Source organism: Megascapheus bottae, chromosome 7, assembly GCF_031878675.1.
Source record: "Megascapheus bottae isolate mThoBot1 chromosome 7, mThoBot2.hap1, whole genome shotgun sequence".
Taxonomy (NCBI): domain Eukaryota; kingdom Metazoa; phylum Chordata; class Mammalia; order Rodentia; family Geomyidae; genus Megascapheus; species Megascapheus bottae.
This window is the reverse complement of record NC_143515.1, coordinates 71,328,356-71,344,567: the sequence shown is the minus strand read 5'-3', so window position 1 is coordinate 71,344,567 and position 16,212 is coordinate 71,328,356. Positions and strand designations below refer to the sequence as shown.

General features: G+C 37.4%; 1 protein-coding gene across 3 annotated transcripts in view; it reads right to left on the bottom strand.

The window, feature by feature from the left end:
- Nucleotides 1-16,212, bottom strand: part of Ldah (lipid droplet associated hydrolase) — an 84,083-nt gene that overhangs the window by 24,034 nt on the left and 43,837 nt on the right. For all 3 annotated transcript variants that reach the window (XM_090337385.1, XM_090337386.1, XM_090337387.1), the window contains exon 5: nucleotides 1,981-2,215. In XM_090337385.1, coding sequence (XP_090193511.1) covers nucleotides 1,981-2,215 — 235 coding nt within the window. The remainder of the gene's footprint in view (nucleotides 1-1,980; nucleotides 2,216-16,212) is intronic.

Below are 16,212 nucleotides of genomic sequence, written 5' to 3'. Positions count from 1 at the left end.
AATAGGAACTCTAGCAATCCTAAATCTTAGTTCCTTTGGAGATCATAAGTAAAAGCTAGGAACAGTGCCATCAGCTATGCTTACAGGGTATTGGAGGTCTGTTACAAATAAAATACTAGCATATATTACTGAATCTAATTCTGCAATAATATTTTGGGGCATTATTATCCTTATTTTCATAGGTTAAGAAACTAGGACTATCTTATTGTAAAAGCCTATGGATGCAGGCTAAATAAATGTTATCTAAAAATACAGATTACATTCTTTCTTTCTTTTTTTTTGTTTTGGTCATGGGGCTTGAATTCTGGGCCTGGGTGTTGTTCCTGAGCTCTTCAGCTCAAGGGTAGTATTCTACCATTTGAGCCACAGCACCACTTCTGGTTTTCTGGTAGCTCATTGGAGATAAGGGTCTCACAGACTAGTGTCTGGGCTGGCTCTGAACTGTGATCCTCAGATCTCAACTTCCTGAGTAGCTAGGATTACAGGCGTAAGCCATCTACACCTGACTAGATTACATTCTTTTTTGTTTTTGTTTTGCCAGTCCTGGGGCTTGGACTCAAGGCCTGAGCACTGTCCTTGGGCTTTCCTCAAGGCTAACACTCTACCAATTGAGCCACAGTACCACTTCTAGCTTTTTCAGTGTATGTGGTACCAAGGAATTGAACTCAGGGCTTCATGCATACTAGGCAAGCACTCTACCACTAGGCCATGCTCCCGGCCCTAGATTACATTCTTAAAGCAATTTTGGGGGGACACAAAAATAAAATGCCAAAAATGTTTCTTTGCACATTCAGAAAATATATTCAGCAAAGCACCCAGATCAGTGTTAAAATATATTATCCTGAGGATTGTCTATTTATTTTTAATACAGACTCCTCCCACAATTACTTAAAGAAGAATAATGGGCCTGATTTTCTCAGGCTGTTTTTGCAAAGATGTGAACTAATAGGACACAGCTTGGATCTGTATGGCTGCCACACACGCTGTGCATGATCCACTGAATGCTTATCTCCAGGTTTTCAATACAGTGGAAAATCAGAAGCATAAGGTTAAAATAAAGCTTGAAGAGGCTTTTCTGCCTACTTTTCACTCAATTTCTAATTTTCTTTATTTTTAGTCTTAAACTTTTGGGAGGAAAAGTGTCTGAGCTTATTCTGTTTCTATTTCCTTATATAATTTGATGGGTGGGGATGAGACAGATGGAAGGCTGAAGAAGGATGGAAGGGATGAAACTGATTAAGATGCATTATACACATAAAATAATACATTAACCTGAGATCTTTTTTTGTTGTTGGTCATGGGACTTCAACTCTGGGCCTGGGCACTGTCCCTGAGCTCTTCAGCTCAAGGCTACCATCTTAGCCCTTGAGCCTCAGTGCACTTCCAGTTTTCAGGTGGTTAATTGGAGATAAGCATCTCTCGGACTTTAATGCTCAGGCTGGCTTTGAACCTTGATCCTCAGCCTCCTGAGTAGCTGAGATTACAGGTGTGAGCCACCACACCTGGCTTTTTGTTTGTTTTTATTTGGCCAGTCTTGGGACATGAACTCAGGGCCCAAGCACTGCCCTTGGGCTTTACTCTACCACTTCAGCTACAGCAGCACTTCTGGCCTTTTCAGTATAAATGGTAGTGAGGAATCAAACCTGGATCTTCATGCATCCTAGGCAAGCACTCTACTGCCAGGCCAAACTCCTGGCCTAGAACTTTATTTTTATATCTTTACATAATTATATAGAAAGATTTCAGAGAGGCCAGGAGTTTGGCCTAGTGGTAGAGTGCTTGCCTAGCATGCATGAAGACCTGGGTTTGATTCCTCGGTACCACATACATAGAAAAAAAGCTGGAAATGGTGCTGTGGCTCAAATGGTAGAGCACTAGCCTTGAGAAAACCCAAGCTCAGGCCCTGAGTTCAAGCCCCAGGACTGGCAAAAAAAAATTAAAAAAAACAGTAAAGTTCTAAATTTATCATCTTTTACTTACCAAGGCAGAACGGATGTAATATACCTTGTGGCAATAACTCACTCTTCATGTTCATTAGATGAAGGGTCATTTTGATAAACAAGGTCCTGATCATCTCAGGACATAATTTAAGTACTAAGTAGCCAGGAACATAGAATATATATCGAAGCCAGCACAATAATGGAGTGGCAAACTTGCCATTTGGTGACTCAGACATTCGTTCAATTGTTGGGAACAGCAGAAAGGTGTGAAAGACCTACAATAAAGAAAGAAACTTCAGTGGGGGGTCAGGGGGTAGGATAATGGGTACCAAGACATGTGAAAGGGTATCAATGTATGTGAATTAATGCACCTTCTATCTGGCAAATATCATGTAACCCTTTTACTAATTACAATAAAAAATTAAAAAAAAAAGAAAAAAGAAAGAAACTTCAATGAGATGTTTTCTTAGGGGATATCCCATTACTTTTTCATTATTCTATGTTCTATTGACACCTGGGTTTTAAAATATGACTATAGACCTGCACCCTCTCATGCCATAGGACATAAAGAAGATTCTTGATATATTGGAGCTAAATTTTAGGATTGAGAAGAACCAGATTAGATTATGACAGAAAATTATGATTTGCTGAAGGACTGCTGAAAATAGAACTAATGTACTATTTTAGAAATTATTCCAATTTAACTATGGATGATACTAGGAGCAAACAGAGTCATATGAAACACTATCACCAACCCACCTTTGCTTTTCCCAATGATACTTGGGTCACTTCTGAAATGCTATTCTTTTCCTTAATCTTACCAGCAAGAGTCATCCTTTAACAGGATCAAATGATATTTCCAACAATGGTTTGATCTTAATGAAGTGAAAACTAGATATAAGGAAACCGAATATTTCAACCCACATAGGAAAATGTTTAACAAATTGGCAGAAGAAAGAGCACCAGCAAAACCATCTAAAGTCTGACATTATTTACTATGTTAGCATTATTATTACCATTATTATTATTTGGTGCCAGCACTTTACCACTAAGCCACAATCTCAGACCATGCATATCATTATTTTTGAAGTTAATATATACAAATAACTTCTTTGGGGATGAGAAAAGTTAAAATAAACATTAAATTATATGTTTAATCTATTAATAATATAAGTGGAACAGATCAATAACATCAAAAAATTATAGCATAGGAAATGAGTGAATCATTCTTATCTGTGCTTACATGCATGTATATACAGTCAATGAGCACATCAATTTGCATAAGTGAAAAACAGAGAAGAATGTTCTCTTTTCTGTCCCCTCATGCATCCTTCTGACAATGTAGTATTAATTGATGCTACTGTGAAACCCAGTTATGGCTTCTGCTTTTAGGTATGCTGTGTGAGTTTTTTCTTGGTAGCTAGACAAGATGTACTAGGTAAAACTAGTGTGCCATCATTAAGGGAGCATTAGTCCTGTTAGAGTTCTTATAAAGCCTGTGCCTCTACATTATGAACTCACAAGTATTTCTCAGTGTTTTTTTTTATCCCTTTTCAAGTGAGATAAGATGGGCTAGAGTTGGATGGATTGGATATTTTCTTTCTCCAAGGTTAAAATTGACTAGAGTTGAATATTTCTCGTTCCTCAAGTCAGCTGGTCTCTGATTCTGTATCAACAGGGTAAAAGCTGAATAACCAGTCTGTTCTGAGAGCAGTTCTTGACAAGAAGACTACAAAACAGTTCCTTTTTCTTGCTTATTCCCCCACTTCCCCCGCAAAAGGGGCATTTTCCCCCTCAATATTTATCATGAAAACCCAATTGGGCTCCTGGAGGTAAATGCTAGTGTAATGTAAACGTAGTTCCTATAATACTGAATTCCCCAGAATTTTTAAATTCCAGAGTTTTCCATAGTGAGCCTCTAGAAATTTGTTAGTTATAGCTTGCATTTTTTTTTCTCTCTTGGGTTCCTGCCAGTTTACCACTTGTGTATCTATGCTCTGCTAGCTGTGACTTCTTGAATCCTCCCCGTCTCTATATTATTTGGAAGCACTGGTTTGCCTTGTATCTTCTTTCCCATGAGTCCTAGAAGAGTTGTTGGGTTTTTGTCTGATGAGCTTGCTACCTGTTAAGATGGGATGTCAATTGGATCAGTCTTTTACAGGTATTACTTGCTGTTTTAAAAGAAATTGCTTTCTCACTCATCCCCAAACCAGGGAAGAACCCAACAAAAGAAGAGAACTATAGACCAATCTCTTTGATGAACACAGACACAAAGCGCCTCAATAAAATACTAGCCAACAGAATCCAAAGACAAATTTAAAAAAATATACACTATCACCATGTAGGCTTCATCCCATAGATGGAAGGTTCATTTAACATTCACTAATCAATTAATATAATACATCATATTAATAGAGCTAAGTTTAAGAATCATATGATAACTTCTCTGGATGCTGAGAAGGAATTTGACAAAATATATCATTAATTCATGTTGAAAGCACTAGAGAAAATAGGAATAGGAGGTACATTCTTTAAAACAATTAAAGCCATATATGACAAGCCTACAGCCAGTATCATAACAAATGGAAAAAAACTAGAACCATTTATCTTAAAATCAGGAACAAGACAGGGATGCCCACTCTCTGTACTTCTCGTCAATATAGTACTGGAACCCTTAGCCAGAGCAATAAGGCAAGAGAGAAGGACATCAAAGGGATCCACATAGGGAAAGAAGAAATTAAATTATCCCTATTTGTAGATGATATAATTCTACATCTGAACGACTCAATAAATTCCACTCCCAAACTCCTAGAACTCTGGCAAAGTTCTAGGCAGGATACAAAAACAACCTTCAAAAGTCAGTAGACTTTCTGTATGCCAACAATACACAAACAAGAGGAGAAATTAAAAAAAATGATCCTCCAAAGAATAAAATACTCAGGCATTAACCTAACCAAGGATGTAAAAGAATTATTCAATGAAAACTATAAAAGCCTGAAGAAAGAAATCAATGAGGATACCAGGAAATGGAAAGACAACCTATGCTCATGGATAGGGAGACTCAACATTGTGAAAATGGCCATACAGCCAAAATTTATATACTATTTCAATGCAATCCCCATCAAAATCCCAAGGACATTCTTTTCTGAAATAAAGGTCATAATCCAAAGGTTCATATGGAACAACAAAAGACCTAGAATAGCCAAAGCAATTCTAGGCAAAAAGAGCAATGTAGGTGGTACTACAATATCAGACTTTAAACTCTACTTTAGAGCCATAATAACAAAAACAGCCACAAAAATAGACCAGAAGATCAATGGAACAGAATAGAAGTTCCAGAAATAAAACTATACACCTATACTCACATTTGACAAAGGAGCCAGAAATACAATGGAATAAACACAGCCTCTTCAATTTTTGGTGCTGGGAAAACTGGGTAGGCAAATGCAGAAAACTAAAAATTGATCTCAGCCTGTTGCTATGTATGAACATTAACTCAAAATGGATCAAAGACCTCAATATCAGACTTGAAGCTCTGAAACTGCTACATGACAGAGTAGGAAAGACACTGGAACTCATAGGCACACTGCAAAAACTCCTTGAACAGAGTCCTAGGGTCACAACAGTTTGGAGAAAGACTCGACAAATGGGACCCCCTAAAAAGTTTCTGCACAAATATATAGCTGCTAAAGTAGAAAGATGGCCAACCAACTGGGACAAGATATTTACCAATAATACATCAGACAAATGCTTAATATCCAATATCTACAGGAAATTCAAGAAACAACAACAAATGCTGTTGGGGATGTGGAGAAAGAGGAACTCTACTGCACTGCTGGTAGGAATGTAAACTAGTAAAACCACTCTGGAAGGCAGTTTGGAGGTTCCTGAAAAAACTAAAAATAGATCTTCCCTACCATCCACCCATACCACTCCTAGGCATCTACCCCGAACATCATAGCCCAGGATATGATAAGGACACCTGCACAGCCATATTCAACATTGCACTATTCGTAATAGCCAAGCCATGGAAACAACCCAGATGCCCCACTACAAATGAATGGGTACAAAAATGTGGCACATATATACAGTGGAATTCTACACAGCCACCAGATAATGTAAAATAATGGCATTCGCTGGGAGGTGGATTAAACTAGAGTGAATCATGTTGAGTGAGATAAGCCAAGACCAAAGGAACAAAAAGTGCATGGTCTCCTTGATATGTGGATATAAGATCCAAATAGTACAAGAGAGATGACTCAGTACTCAGGTATTCAAGGTCATTGACATGAACTTGGAGATATAAATATAACTGCATAGACATATAAATCTATGGTGTGATATAGTCTATAGACATATTGATACATTAGATTGATATATATGACATACAAACTCTCAGTTTAATTTTAATTTTGATCTTAAATTTATGTGTCAGTGATTGCATATAGAGATTCCATTTTTTTGAGGGGAGGTCATTGGGCTTGAACTCAGCCTGGGCACTGTCCCTGAGTGCTTCAATTTAAGGTTACTGCCCTACCTCTGGGTCTGGGCCTTGTCTCTGAGCTCTTCAGCATAAGGCTACCACCCTACCCTTTCGCCAAGCCCCATTTTCTGTTCTTTGGAGGTTAATTGGAGATAAGAGTCTCAGGTCCTTTTGTGCCTGCTCTGGCTTTGAATCTTGATCCTCAGATCTCAGCCTCCAGAGTAGCTAGGATTACAGGTGTGAGCCACAGTGCCCAGCGAGATTCCATTCTTGAATACTTGTTTGGGGAACTTGACATTTGAAATACGATGTAAAAAATCAGGGTTAATAAAATCTTTCAATAAAAAAGAAATTGCTTCCTAACACTAAATCATAAAGCCATTACCTTTTCCATTCAAAAATATATTTTTTTTTTTGGTAAAAATAGCTTAGATAATGCTATCTCTTATCTACAATGTAGGTTTAAGCTTCTTGCTGTGTTAATATCAGCTGTGAGTCTGTTCTTTGATATCAGACATGCTTTAACATTTGTTTGGCTTCTGGTAGATCCTGTGCATATGGGTAGTGTTTTTATTTCATCACTTGAGAACAAACAGCCTTTTCCCATAGTAATCTGCATACTGACGCTTCCCAAATGTCACAGTTGATCAGACATTCCCTGCAATTTCCACTTTCAGGTCTCCTTAGTAGAGAACCTCATGTTGGGTGAAAACTGTAAAAAATTTTTTTCTTTTCTCTTTTTTTTCCCCAGTCCTAGGGCTTGAACTCAGGGCCTAGGCATTGTCCTTGGACACGTTTTGCTCAAGCCTAGTGCTCTTCCACTTGAGCCATAGTGTGCCACTTCTGGCTTTTCCTGTGAATGTGGTACTGAGGAACTGAATCTAGGGCTTCATGCATGCTAGGTGAGCACTTTACCACTAGGCTATGCTCCCGGCCGAGAAGCCTTTTTTATTCTTTGTTTTATCTTTTTATTTTTTCTTACTCATATCTCCAGGCTGAGTGCTCGGCCATTTCCTATATTTTTCCTTTTCTCTTAAAATTAACAAGTATTTTAGTTGTTTCTTTTTTCATGACTATAATTTGACCTCCATTGGTTCTTCTCCTGTCAGGTAAATGAGAGCATACATGTTCTTAAGACACCTATATGGCTTTGATGATTTCTAGAAAGTATTCTTTGTGGGGAGAGAGCAACGATGTTTTCAGATAGTTTTAAAATGATGAATTTTCAACAGATTGCAAATGCTTCTAATGTGCTTTTTGAATAATGGCATACCATATAAAAATGAGATTCTCTTTTTCTCACATTTTCTCAAGTGTAGAGCAGAAGCAGGGGCATTGGATGAACTTGACTGTCTTTACAAAGGCTTTTTATGACATCAGTTGCCAGTTGTAATGCAGATAGTAAGGGGTATTGAATGTTGGGAATAATAGGCTCTAGACTCATCACTCACAGCCAGTTGCTTGTACTGCCATGGGCTTATACAAAAAAAGCTTATAAAGAGTCTCAGAAAGTTATGGGCCTATCTGAAGTTTGGTTGGACAAAGACATTGATAGAAGGAATCATCCATTCTAGATGCCATTTTCAGTGTGAACTCCAGATCAAAGCATTCAAACACAGACAGAAGAGGACATGAGATCAGAATCTTTTATGTCTTTTCATCATCTTTCCCCACTTCTAGCCTCACAAAGGAATATACTATTTCAGATTCAGCAATCTGCTGAGAATGTTGAGAACACATTAAGAGCAGAAAAAAGTACACCAAAAATGATAAAAAGCTAACTTTTCAGCTTGGCTTAGGCCCACCTGGAGCTCCATGAACAAGATGGGAAAGCCTGGTAGGCCACACTTTGCAGGCACCTCAGGATCACGGGCAGCCAATAATATTCCTTAGAAATCTCTGGAAAAGTGCTGTGGTTTTGGCTTTCACATTTAGGTCCATGATCTACCCAAAGCCAATTTCAATGTATGAAGTGAAATATGGGTGCAATTTAATTTTTTTCCCATGTGGAAATCCAATCGCTCTAGCATGATTAACTGCATAGGCTGCCCTTTCTCTGCTTTTCTGAAGTGACACTTCTCTTGTAGATCCTGTGCATGTGTGAATGGACCCATGTTGGGGCTTTCTAATGTGTCCTACTGGTCTACTTTTCTAATTCTGCACCAACAGTTCAATGTCTTATTAATTAAAACTTCATAATATAATTTGAGATAGATTTGGTAGGGTAAGTTAAATCCCATTTACTTCATCTTCAAGAATGCTTAGATAAACCAGGGACCCCTGGCTCAGACCTGTCATCCTAGCTACTGAGAGGCTGAGCTCTGAGGATCATAGTTCAAAGCCAGTTCCAGGTTCTAAAGTCTGTGAGACCTTTTTTGTTGTTGTTGTTGTTGGTCGTAGGGCTTGAACTCTGGGCCTAGGTGCTGTCCCTGAGCTTTTCAGCTCAAGGCCATGGCCCTACCCCTTGAGCCACAGCACCACTTCTGGTTTTCTGGAGATTAATTAGAAATAAGAGTCTCATGGACTTTAGTGCCTGGGCTGGCTTTGAACCGAGATCCTCAGATCTCATCCTCCTGAGTAGCTAGGATTATAGGCATGAGCCACCACACCTGGCTTGGGAGACTCTTACCTCCAATTAACCACTAGAAAGCTGGAAGTGGTGCTGTGGCTCAAGGGGTAGGGTGGTAGCATTGAGCTGAAGAGCCCAGGCCCAGAGTTCAAGCCCCATGAATGACCAAAAAAAAAAAAAAAAAAAAAGAAATGCTTAGATATTTCTGGCTTTCTACATCTGTGTACATATTTTACAATTAGCTACTTAAATTCCAAAGACATCTTGTTGAGATTCTTACTGTACAACATTTGGTTACATTTTTATAATATTGAGTCTACTAGTCTATGAACACAGAACTGGTTTTTCCTTACTGTAATCACTAATTTCTCCATAAGACATTTTGTGCATTTAACCTATAGTCACTCTGCTCCATTTTTTTGTTCAGATACTCATCATTTCTAAAGTTATAATAAAGAATATTTAAAAATTTATTTTCTTTTTAAAAAATTTTATTGTTGGGATAATGTACAGAGGGGTTACAGTTAAATTTGCCAGGTAGTAGGTGCATTACTTCCATGTTTTTGTCCGCTTCCCTTCTTGCACCCCCTCCCAATCATCTTGTTTTCCCCCTTTCCCTTCCCTATTTCAAATAAACAAATAAACGTATATACAACATACCAGGTTACAAAGTCAGATACAGTAAACACATGAGATTAACCATAAGGGCAAAAAAAAAAGAAAAAGAAAAAGAAAACAGTGCACTAAGAACAACAATCACACAAGACAAAGCTCTTGTTTCCATATCTTAGAGTTCCTTTCATTTAGTCTCATCCTATATGACCTTATGTGCATAGGATTTGAGCTATTGTAATCCTCTGGTAGGAGAGCCCTAGATGTGTACTAATTATTACAAATGAGGGAAAACCATTGAGCCTATGTTCCTTTGGATCTGGCTTACTTCATTTAATATGATTTTTTTCCAAGTCTTTTCATTTCCTTATGAACGGAGTGATGTCATTCTTTCTGATGGCAGCAAAGAATTCCATTGTATATGAGTATTAAAAATTTATTTTCTATACATAAAATACATATTTGCATATTGATTTTGTGTACAGTAACTTATTGAAGTCTCTTATTAGTTCTAGGAAATTGTCTGTAGATTCCTTTGTATTTTCTAAGTATATGCCCCCATTACCAATATATAGTGACACCGTGTTCTTTCTTCAAAAATCATGTGTCTACTACTAGGCTGGGAGTTTGGCCTAGTGGTAGAGTGCTTGCTTAGCATGCACGAAGACCTGGGTTCGATTCCTCGGTATCACATACATAGAAAAAAGCTGGAAGTGGTGTTGTGGCTCAAGTGGTAGAGCACTGGCCTTGAGGAAAGCCTAAGGATGGTGCTCAGGCCCTGAGTTCAAGCCCTAGGACTAGCAAAAAAAAATTCTTGTGCCTTTTCTTTTTCTAACTTACTGAATTGGCCCAAACCTTAAGTAAAATACTAAATACTAGCAGTTCTTCCTCTTAATATTAGAAGAAAAATTTTCAGTATCATCACCACCTGAATTAGTCAAGTAACATAAAGGAAGTAGATTGCATGGTTTCCCTCATTTGTAAGAAGTAGAATATGTCTATGATATTCTTAAAAGGGGCGCTCAATAACCCAATTGCTAAGTGCATAGGACCATATATAATGAAGTATATTAACATGAAGTCCAAGGTATGGAAACAAGAGGTTCTTATTATGTCCTGTATGTAGTTATTTTTTTTCTTTTCTTTTAGTTTTCTGAACCTTGTGTTCTGAATATAGGATAAACAGATCTGTGGAAGGTAAAGGGAATCACAGAAACAGCAGAACAAAGAATGGACTAACGCAACAATGATACTCACTTGACACTATGTTGGATATGAACCTTACAACTTGGGGGTAGGGGAGTAGGGAAGGTAAAAGGGAGAAAATGAAAATGAGAGATGGGATAAAAGTGTGTAAAAACAAATGTACTCATTACCTTACTTATGCAACTGTAACCTCCTTGCTCATCACCTTTCCAATACAGATTAAGAAAAGTTTTATTTTCTTTCTCTAGTGTTTCTTTTCTTCTTCTCTTCCCTTGCTCCCTTGCTTTTTAGTTCATGTTGTCCTTGAATTCAAATGTAGCCCAGAATGATCTTAAACTCACAATTCAATTTTCTTGCTTCAGTTTGTGTATGAGAGAGAGAGAGAGAGAGAGAGAGAGAGACATAGAGACACACAGAGAGAGGCAGAGAGACAGACAACAGAAAGTAGGAGAAAGAGAGGAAGAATTTGGAAGTTGTAATTTTTACATTCATTTGCCTTCTAAATTTCCTTTCCCTCCTTCCCTCTCCCCCTTCCTTCCTTCCTTCCTTCCTTCCTTCCTTCCTTCCTTCCTTCCTTCCTTCCTTCCTTCCTTTGTCTTCCTCCCTCCCTCCCTCCCTCCCCCCTTCCTTCTCTCCACTCTAGCCCCTCCTCCCTTCCTTCCTTCTGTCAGTCCTGGGGCTTGAACTCAAGGCCTGGGTACTGTTCCTGAGCCAGTCAAGGCTAGCACTCTATCAGCTGAGCCACAGGTCCACTTTCGTCTTTTGCTGGATATAAGAGTCTCAATGCCTGGAGTTGATAGTGAACAAAGATCCTCAGATCTCAGCCTGAAAGAATGTTGAATTTTCAGATTTTTTTTTTTTTTTTGCCATTTCTGGGGCTTGAAATCAGGTCCCAAGCACTGTCCTTGGGCTTTCTCAGAGCTAGGGCTCTATCACTTGAGCCATAGCATCACTTCTGGCTTTTTCTATGCATGTGGTACTAAGGACTTGAGCCTGGGTCTTCATGCATGCTAGGCAAGCACTCTACCACAAGGCCAAACTCCCAGCCTCTATATTCTTTTTCTATATCTATTGAGATGAATATATTTTGTATTATTTTTAGTTATATCTTTACATAAAAATGGCGAGAGGCAAGAAGAAATTGTTTTAAAATAATAAAATTGTGAAATTTGTATTTTAGATTAAATAGAAAATGTGAGAAAACATAAGAGAAAAGCTTGCTGAAATGTACGCAATGACTTTCTTTAGATATGATACCCAAAGCACGAGCCACAAAAGCAAATCATAGAATTGCAGTAAACTACAAAACTCCTGTATAGCACAGAAAATTATCAATAAAATGAAGATTGTAGCTGGGCATGGTGGCTCACATCTGTAATCCTAGCTATTCAGCAGGCTGAGATCTGTGGATTGCGGTTCAAATCCAGCCTTGGCAATGAAGTCTGTGATTCTTATCTTCAGTCAACCACCAGAAAATCAGAAGTGGCACTGTGGCTCAAGGGGTAGGGTGGTAGCCTTGAGCTGAAGAGCTCAGGGACAGAGCCCAGGCCCCAGAGTTCAAGTCCCACAACCAGCCAAAAAAAAAAAAAAAAAAAAAGAATGTAAAAAGAATATAATGAACCATCAACAGAATGTGAGAAAATATTTGTAAATTATACATCTGATGAGAGGTTAATAAAAAATACATAAGAAATTAAAAATTCTCAAAAGCAAGCAAAGAAATAACTTGGTTAAAAATTAGGTAAAGGATCTGATAAGCATTTCTTTTTTTTTTTTTGTGGGTCATGGGGCTTGAACTCAGCCTGGGCGCTATTTCCGTTTTCTAGAAGTTAATTCAAGATAAGTGTCTCAGGTCCATTTGTGCCTGGGCTGGCTTTGAACCTTAATCCTCCGATCTCAGCCTCCAAAGTAGGTAGGATTACAGTTATGAGTCACTGCAGTACCGGCTGATAAGCCTTTCTTAAACAAGTCTAACAGGCATATAAGAAAACATACATTACAGTAAAAATATACATCATTAATTATCAATGAGATGTAAAAACTCCATGACATATCACCTCAAACCCACTAACTAGGATGACTATTATAAAAAAGTAAATTTAAGTCCTGGCAAAGATGTACAGAAAGCCTAGAGCTATTACTATAGATTAGGGAAAATACTGCAGCAAAATTCTTCATCAGGAAAATGAAACTAAATGGTATGCTACTATGTTGCTTATGAATATGGACATATGTATTAAAAACACTACAAATGTATTAAGTGGGAAAGTTAAATAAATGCTTCTTTTCTTGGTCGATCTTGGAAATCTGCTTTCCAAGAAACGCAATCATTTCTTTAGTCTTGTATGGTAAGCATTACTCAGTTTAGTTTCCAGTTTATTCACTCCAAGATGAGATACTTCCTTATGTTTGTTAATGTCCTCAAAGACTTAGGAATATAAATGGTTAATTCACTTACTATCAAACTAAAAGTACCACAAAGATTCCATACTAGTTATGTAACTCATAGTACATTGGAACTTCAGACTGATCAAATCAGCTGGCAGAAACAGGAAGCAATCCATTACTTTTATAAATGATCCCTTACTGTGACCCATGTTAAAACAAAATTGCATGCAAGGGAAACTAAACATACATGAGCAACCATGGGATATATTTTGTTGATCTATATCAATAACAAAATGAGAATTAAAGTGCACTCTGCAATCATGGGAATGGACCAAAACAATAAGGAAGTTCTAATATTTTCTCTGGAAAGCCTCATTGCCTCCCCCAAATATAAGAAGATCCCAAACTAATACTTGTTTGATGGGAAAGGTTTTCTTCTTTTGCAATAGGAGAGCAATTATTATCTGTTAGTTAAAGTATACTTTCCTTAGATATCATAATGATACTTTTGATAAATGTATAATCTAAACTTGGAAAGGTATGTCAGAAAAACAGGATTTAAAAATTTCTTTATAGTGAAACAGACTAGCAAAAAAAATATCACTCAGGTCAAGGAAGTATATCTAATTTTATAACACAGCTGCACAGAGAAGGTTTCCAAATCTGTATATATGATAAAACATTTTCTTATGTTACTGTCTCATTAAAAAAAGAACTTTCAGGCCGACCAAATAATTCTGCTCTAGGAAAATATTTTCACATATTTCATGTTTTCAGTTGAAATATACCACAGTCAGCTTTTGATAATGAAGTAGGAGCAGCACAGGAAAGTGAATATGCTCATTGGGACTTTACATATTGGCTACATTTGTAAGGATTAATGGCAGCATTCTGGTGTTTGTTTTCCTTGAATTTATTATTATTATTATTAGTCATTCTTTAGAAAGTAAGTTAAGAAACAATTTGAGGTATGACCACAAGGTAAAGAGTCTGATGCTCAAGTGTGGTTTGTATGTAATATTTTCATAAGTAGGATTTATTTATTTTTTCATGGTGCCTGGAATTGAACATTAAAGATAGTAAATCTAAAAAGTTCTTCATGAACTTCATCATAGATGCACCCATTTTCCTAGGAGAGCAACAGTAATGCCTCGATGTTACAATGAAGTGAAGCCTCGAAGAACAGCATGTATATATTATACTCTCAGAAGAAGAGCATCAACACCACTCTCTTATTTGTTTATTAGGTCAGCCCACTGGGTGCAGTAATGGCAGTGTGTTTCCCTGTTCTACAAGAACACTTACACAGTCCATAGTTTTTCTTTTTATATAATTGCCAACATTATTAAGGCCTATCTTAGTGTGAAATATAAACCCAATTGCCTTCAATGAGAAAGCCAAAGTGGAGATCTAGAAATAATCACTGTTTCATTTATCTCTTGTTCCCATAGGTCAGGTTTCCCTGTCCTTAGAACATAGGTTAAAGTTATTTTCATAACTATGGAGCTTATAAACTGCCATCACATTTTCATCTTTGAGAGCATGTCTGAGATACTATATTCTGTATCTAAATTTCATAGGTCAGAAAGACAGGAGTATGTTCCACAGTAGGAAAGCACATGGAGTAATACTAATAGAATTACTGACAAAGATGAACCTAAGCTATCAATGTGTGACTTTTAGAACCAGTAATTCTAGGTTCAGGAGGCTGAGATCTGAGGATTGTGGTTCAAAGCCAGCCCAGACACAAAAAGTCTGTGAGACTCTTATCTCCAATCAACTACCAGAAAACTGGAAGTGGCATTGTGGCTCAAGAGGTAGAGTGCTAGCCTTAAGCTGCAGAGGGCAGGGACAATGCCCAGGTCCTGAGTTCAAGGTCCCCATGCCCCACCAAAAATAAAGCCACATCATTTTTTTTTTGGGTGCCAATTCTGGGGCTTGAATTCAGGGCCTGGGCATTGTCAGTGGGCTTTCTCAAGGCTAGATCTCTATCCCTTGAGCCACAGCACCACTTCTGGCTTTTTCTGTGTATGTGGTAGGAGGACTTGAACCCAGGGCTTCATGCATGCTAGGCAAGCACTCTACCACTAACCATGTCATTTTAAACTATTGAACATGCTATACATGAATTAATATTTTTTTGTAATACGTATTGTCTGGAGAAATTACTTCCTTACAGCTGAAACATTGACTTCTTTATTGTCACACATGGGTCAGTACTTACAAGTACCTCAATTAATTTAGCTTGAGAAATAAATACCTTCATATTCTAAGAAGTAAAGCATAAGCCTTTCCAGCCAGAGATTACTAAGACAAAATTATGCCATTTCAGTATGGTTAAGATGGTATTTAAGAAACTAGCCACAGCTAACATTTTTATTCATATGAATTATACTCAGACCTGGGGAAAAGATTTGTCTGTACTTTACCTGTAGTAAAAAACAAAAGCCACTTTATGTAGATTTAAGTGACATATCAAGGTAGCTAATTATAAGGAATGCTTGTGGAGATTTTTCTATAACTCAATTATACAAATATTTGAAATTTAGTTTCAAAATCATTTTCAAGTCTCATTCTTCTCAAGCTTTTTATCATTGTATATCTCCCACATTTACTTTACTTTGAGTGTGTAATAATCTTTTCCTCTACTTGAAATTTCTTGGAATTCAGGTTTTAATGTTTCTGATTCAAAATGCACTCAGAAAATAATTCTCACAGGCTCTTTGCAGATTAGTCTCCATACATTTTAATGTTTTGAGGAGGTAGCTTCAGGATACAGTTTGTGGTGACAATAGCAAACCAATCTTCATGTCTGTGATTCTAATTCTCACACTGAATATTAAAGCCTTTGGCTTATCAGGTCCCTTTCATGTTTCCAATAGCAAATCAAAACTGAATGTGAAAGATAGCCTTTTGACCAAGAAACTGCTGTTGCAAGTACTCTAAACTGGAAACTATACTACTATGTCTCTGTTATGAAGCCAGAAAGCTCCAATTGTTTAGCAATGGGAGCG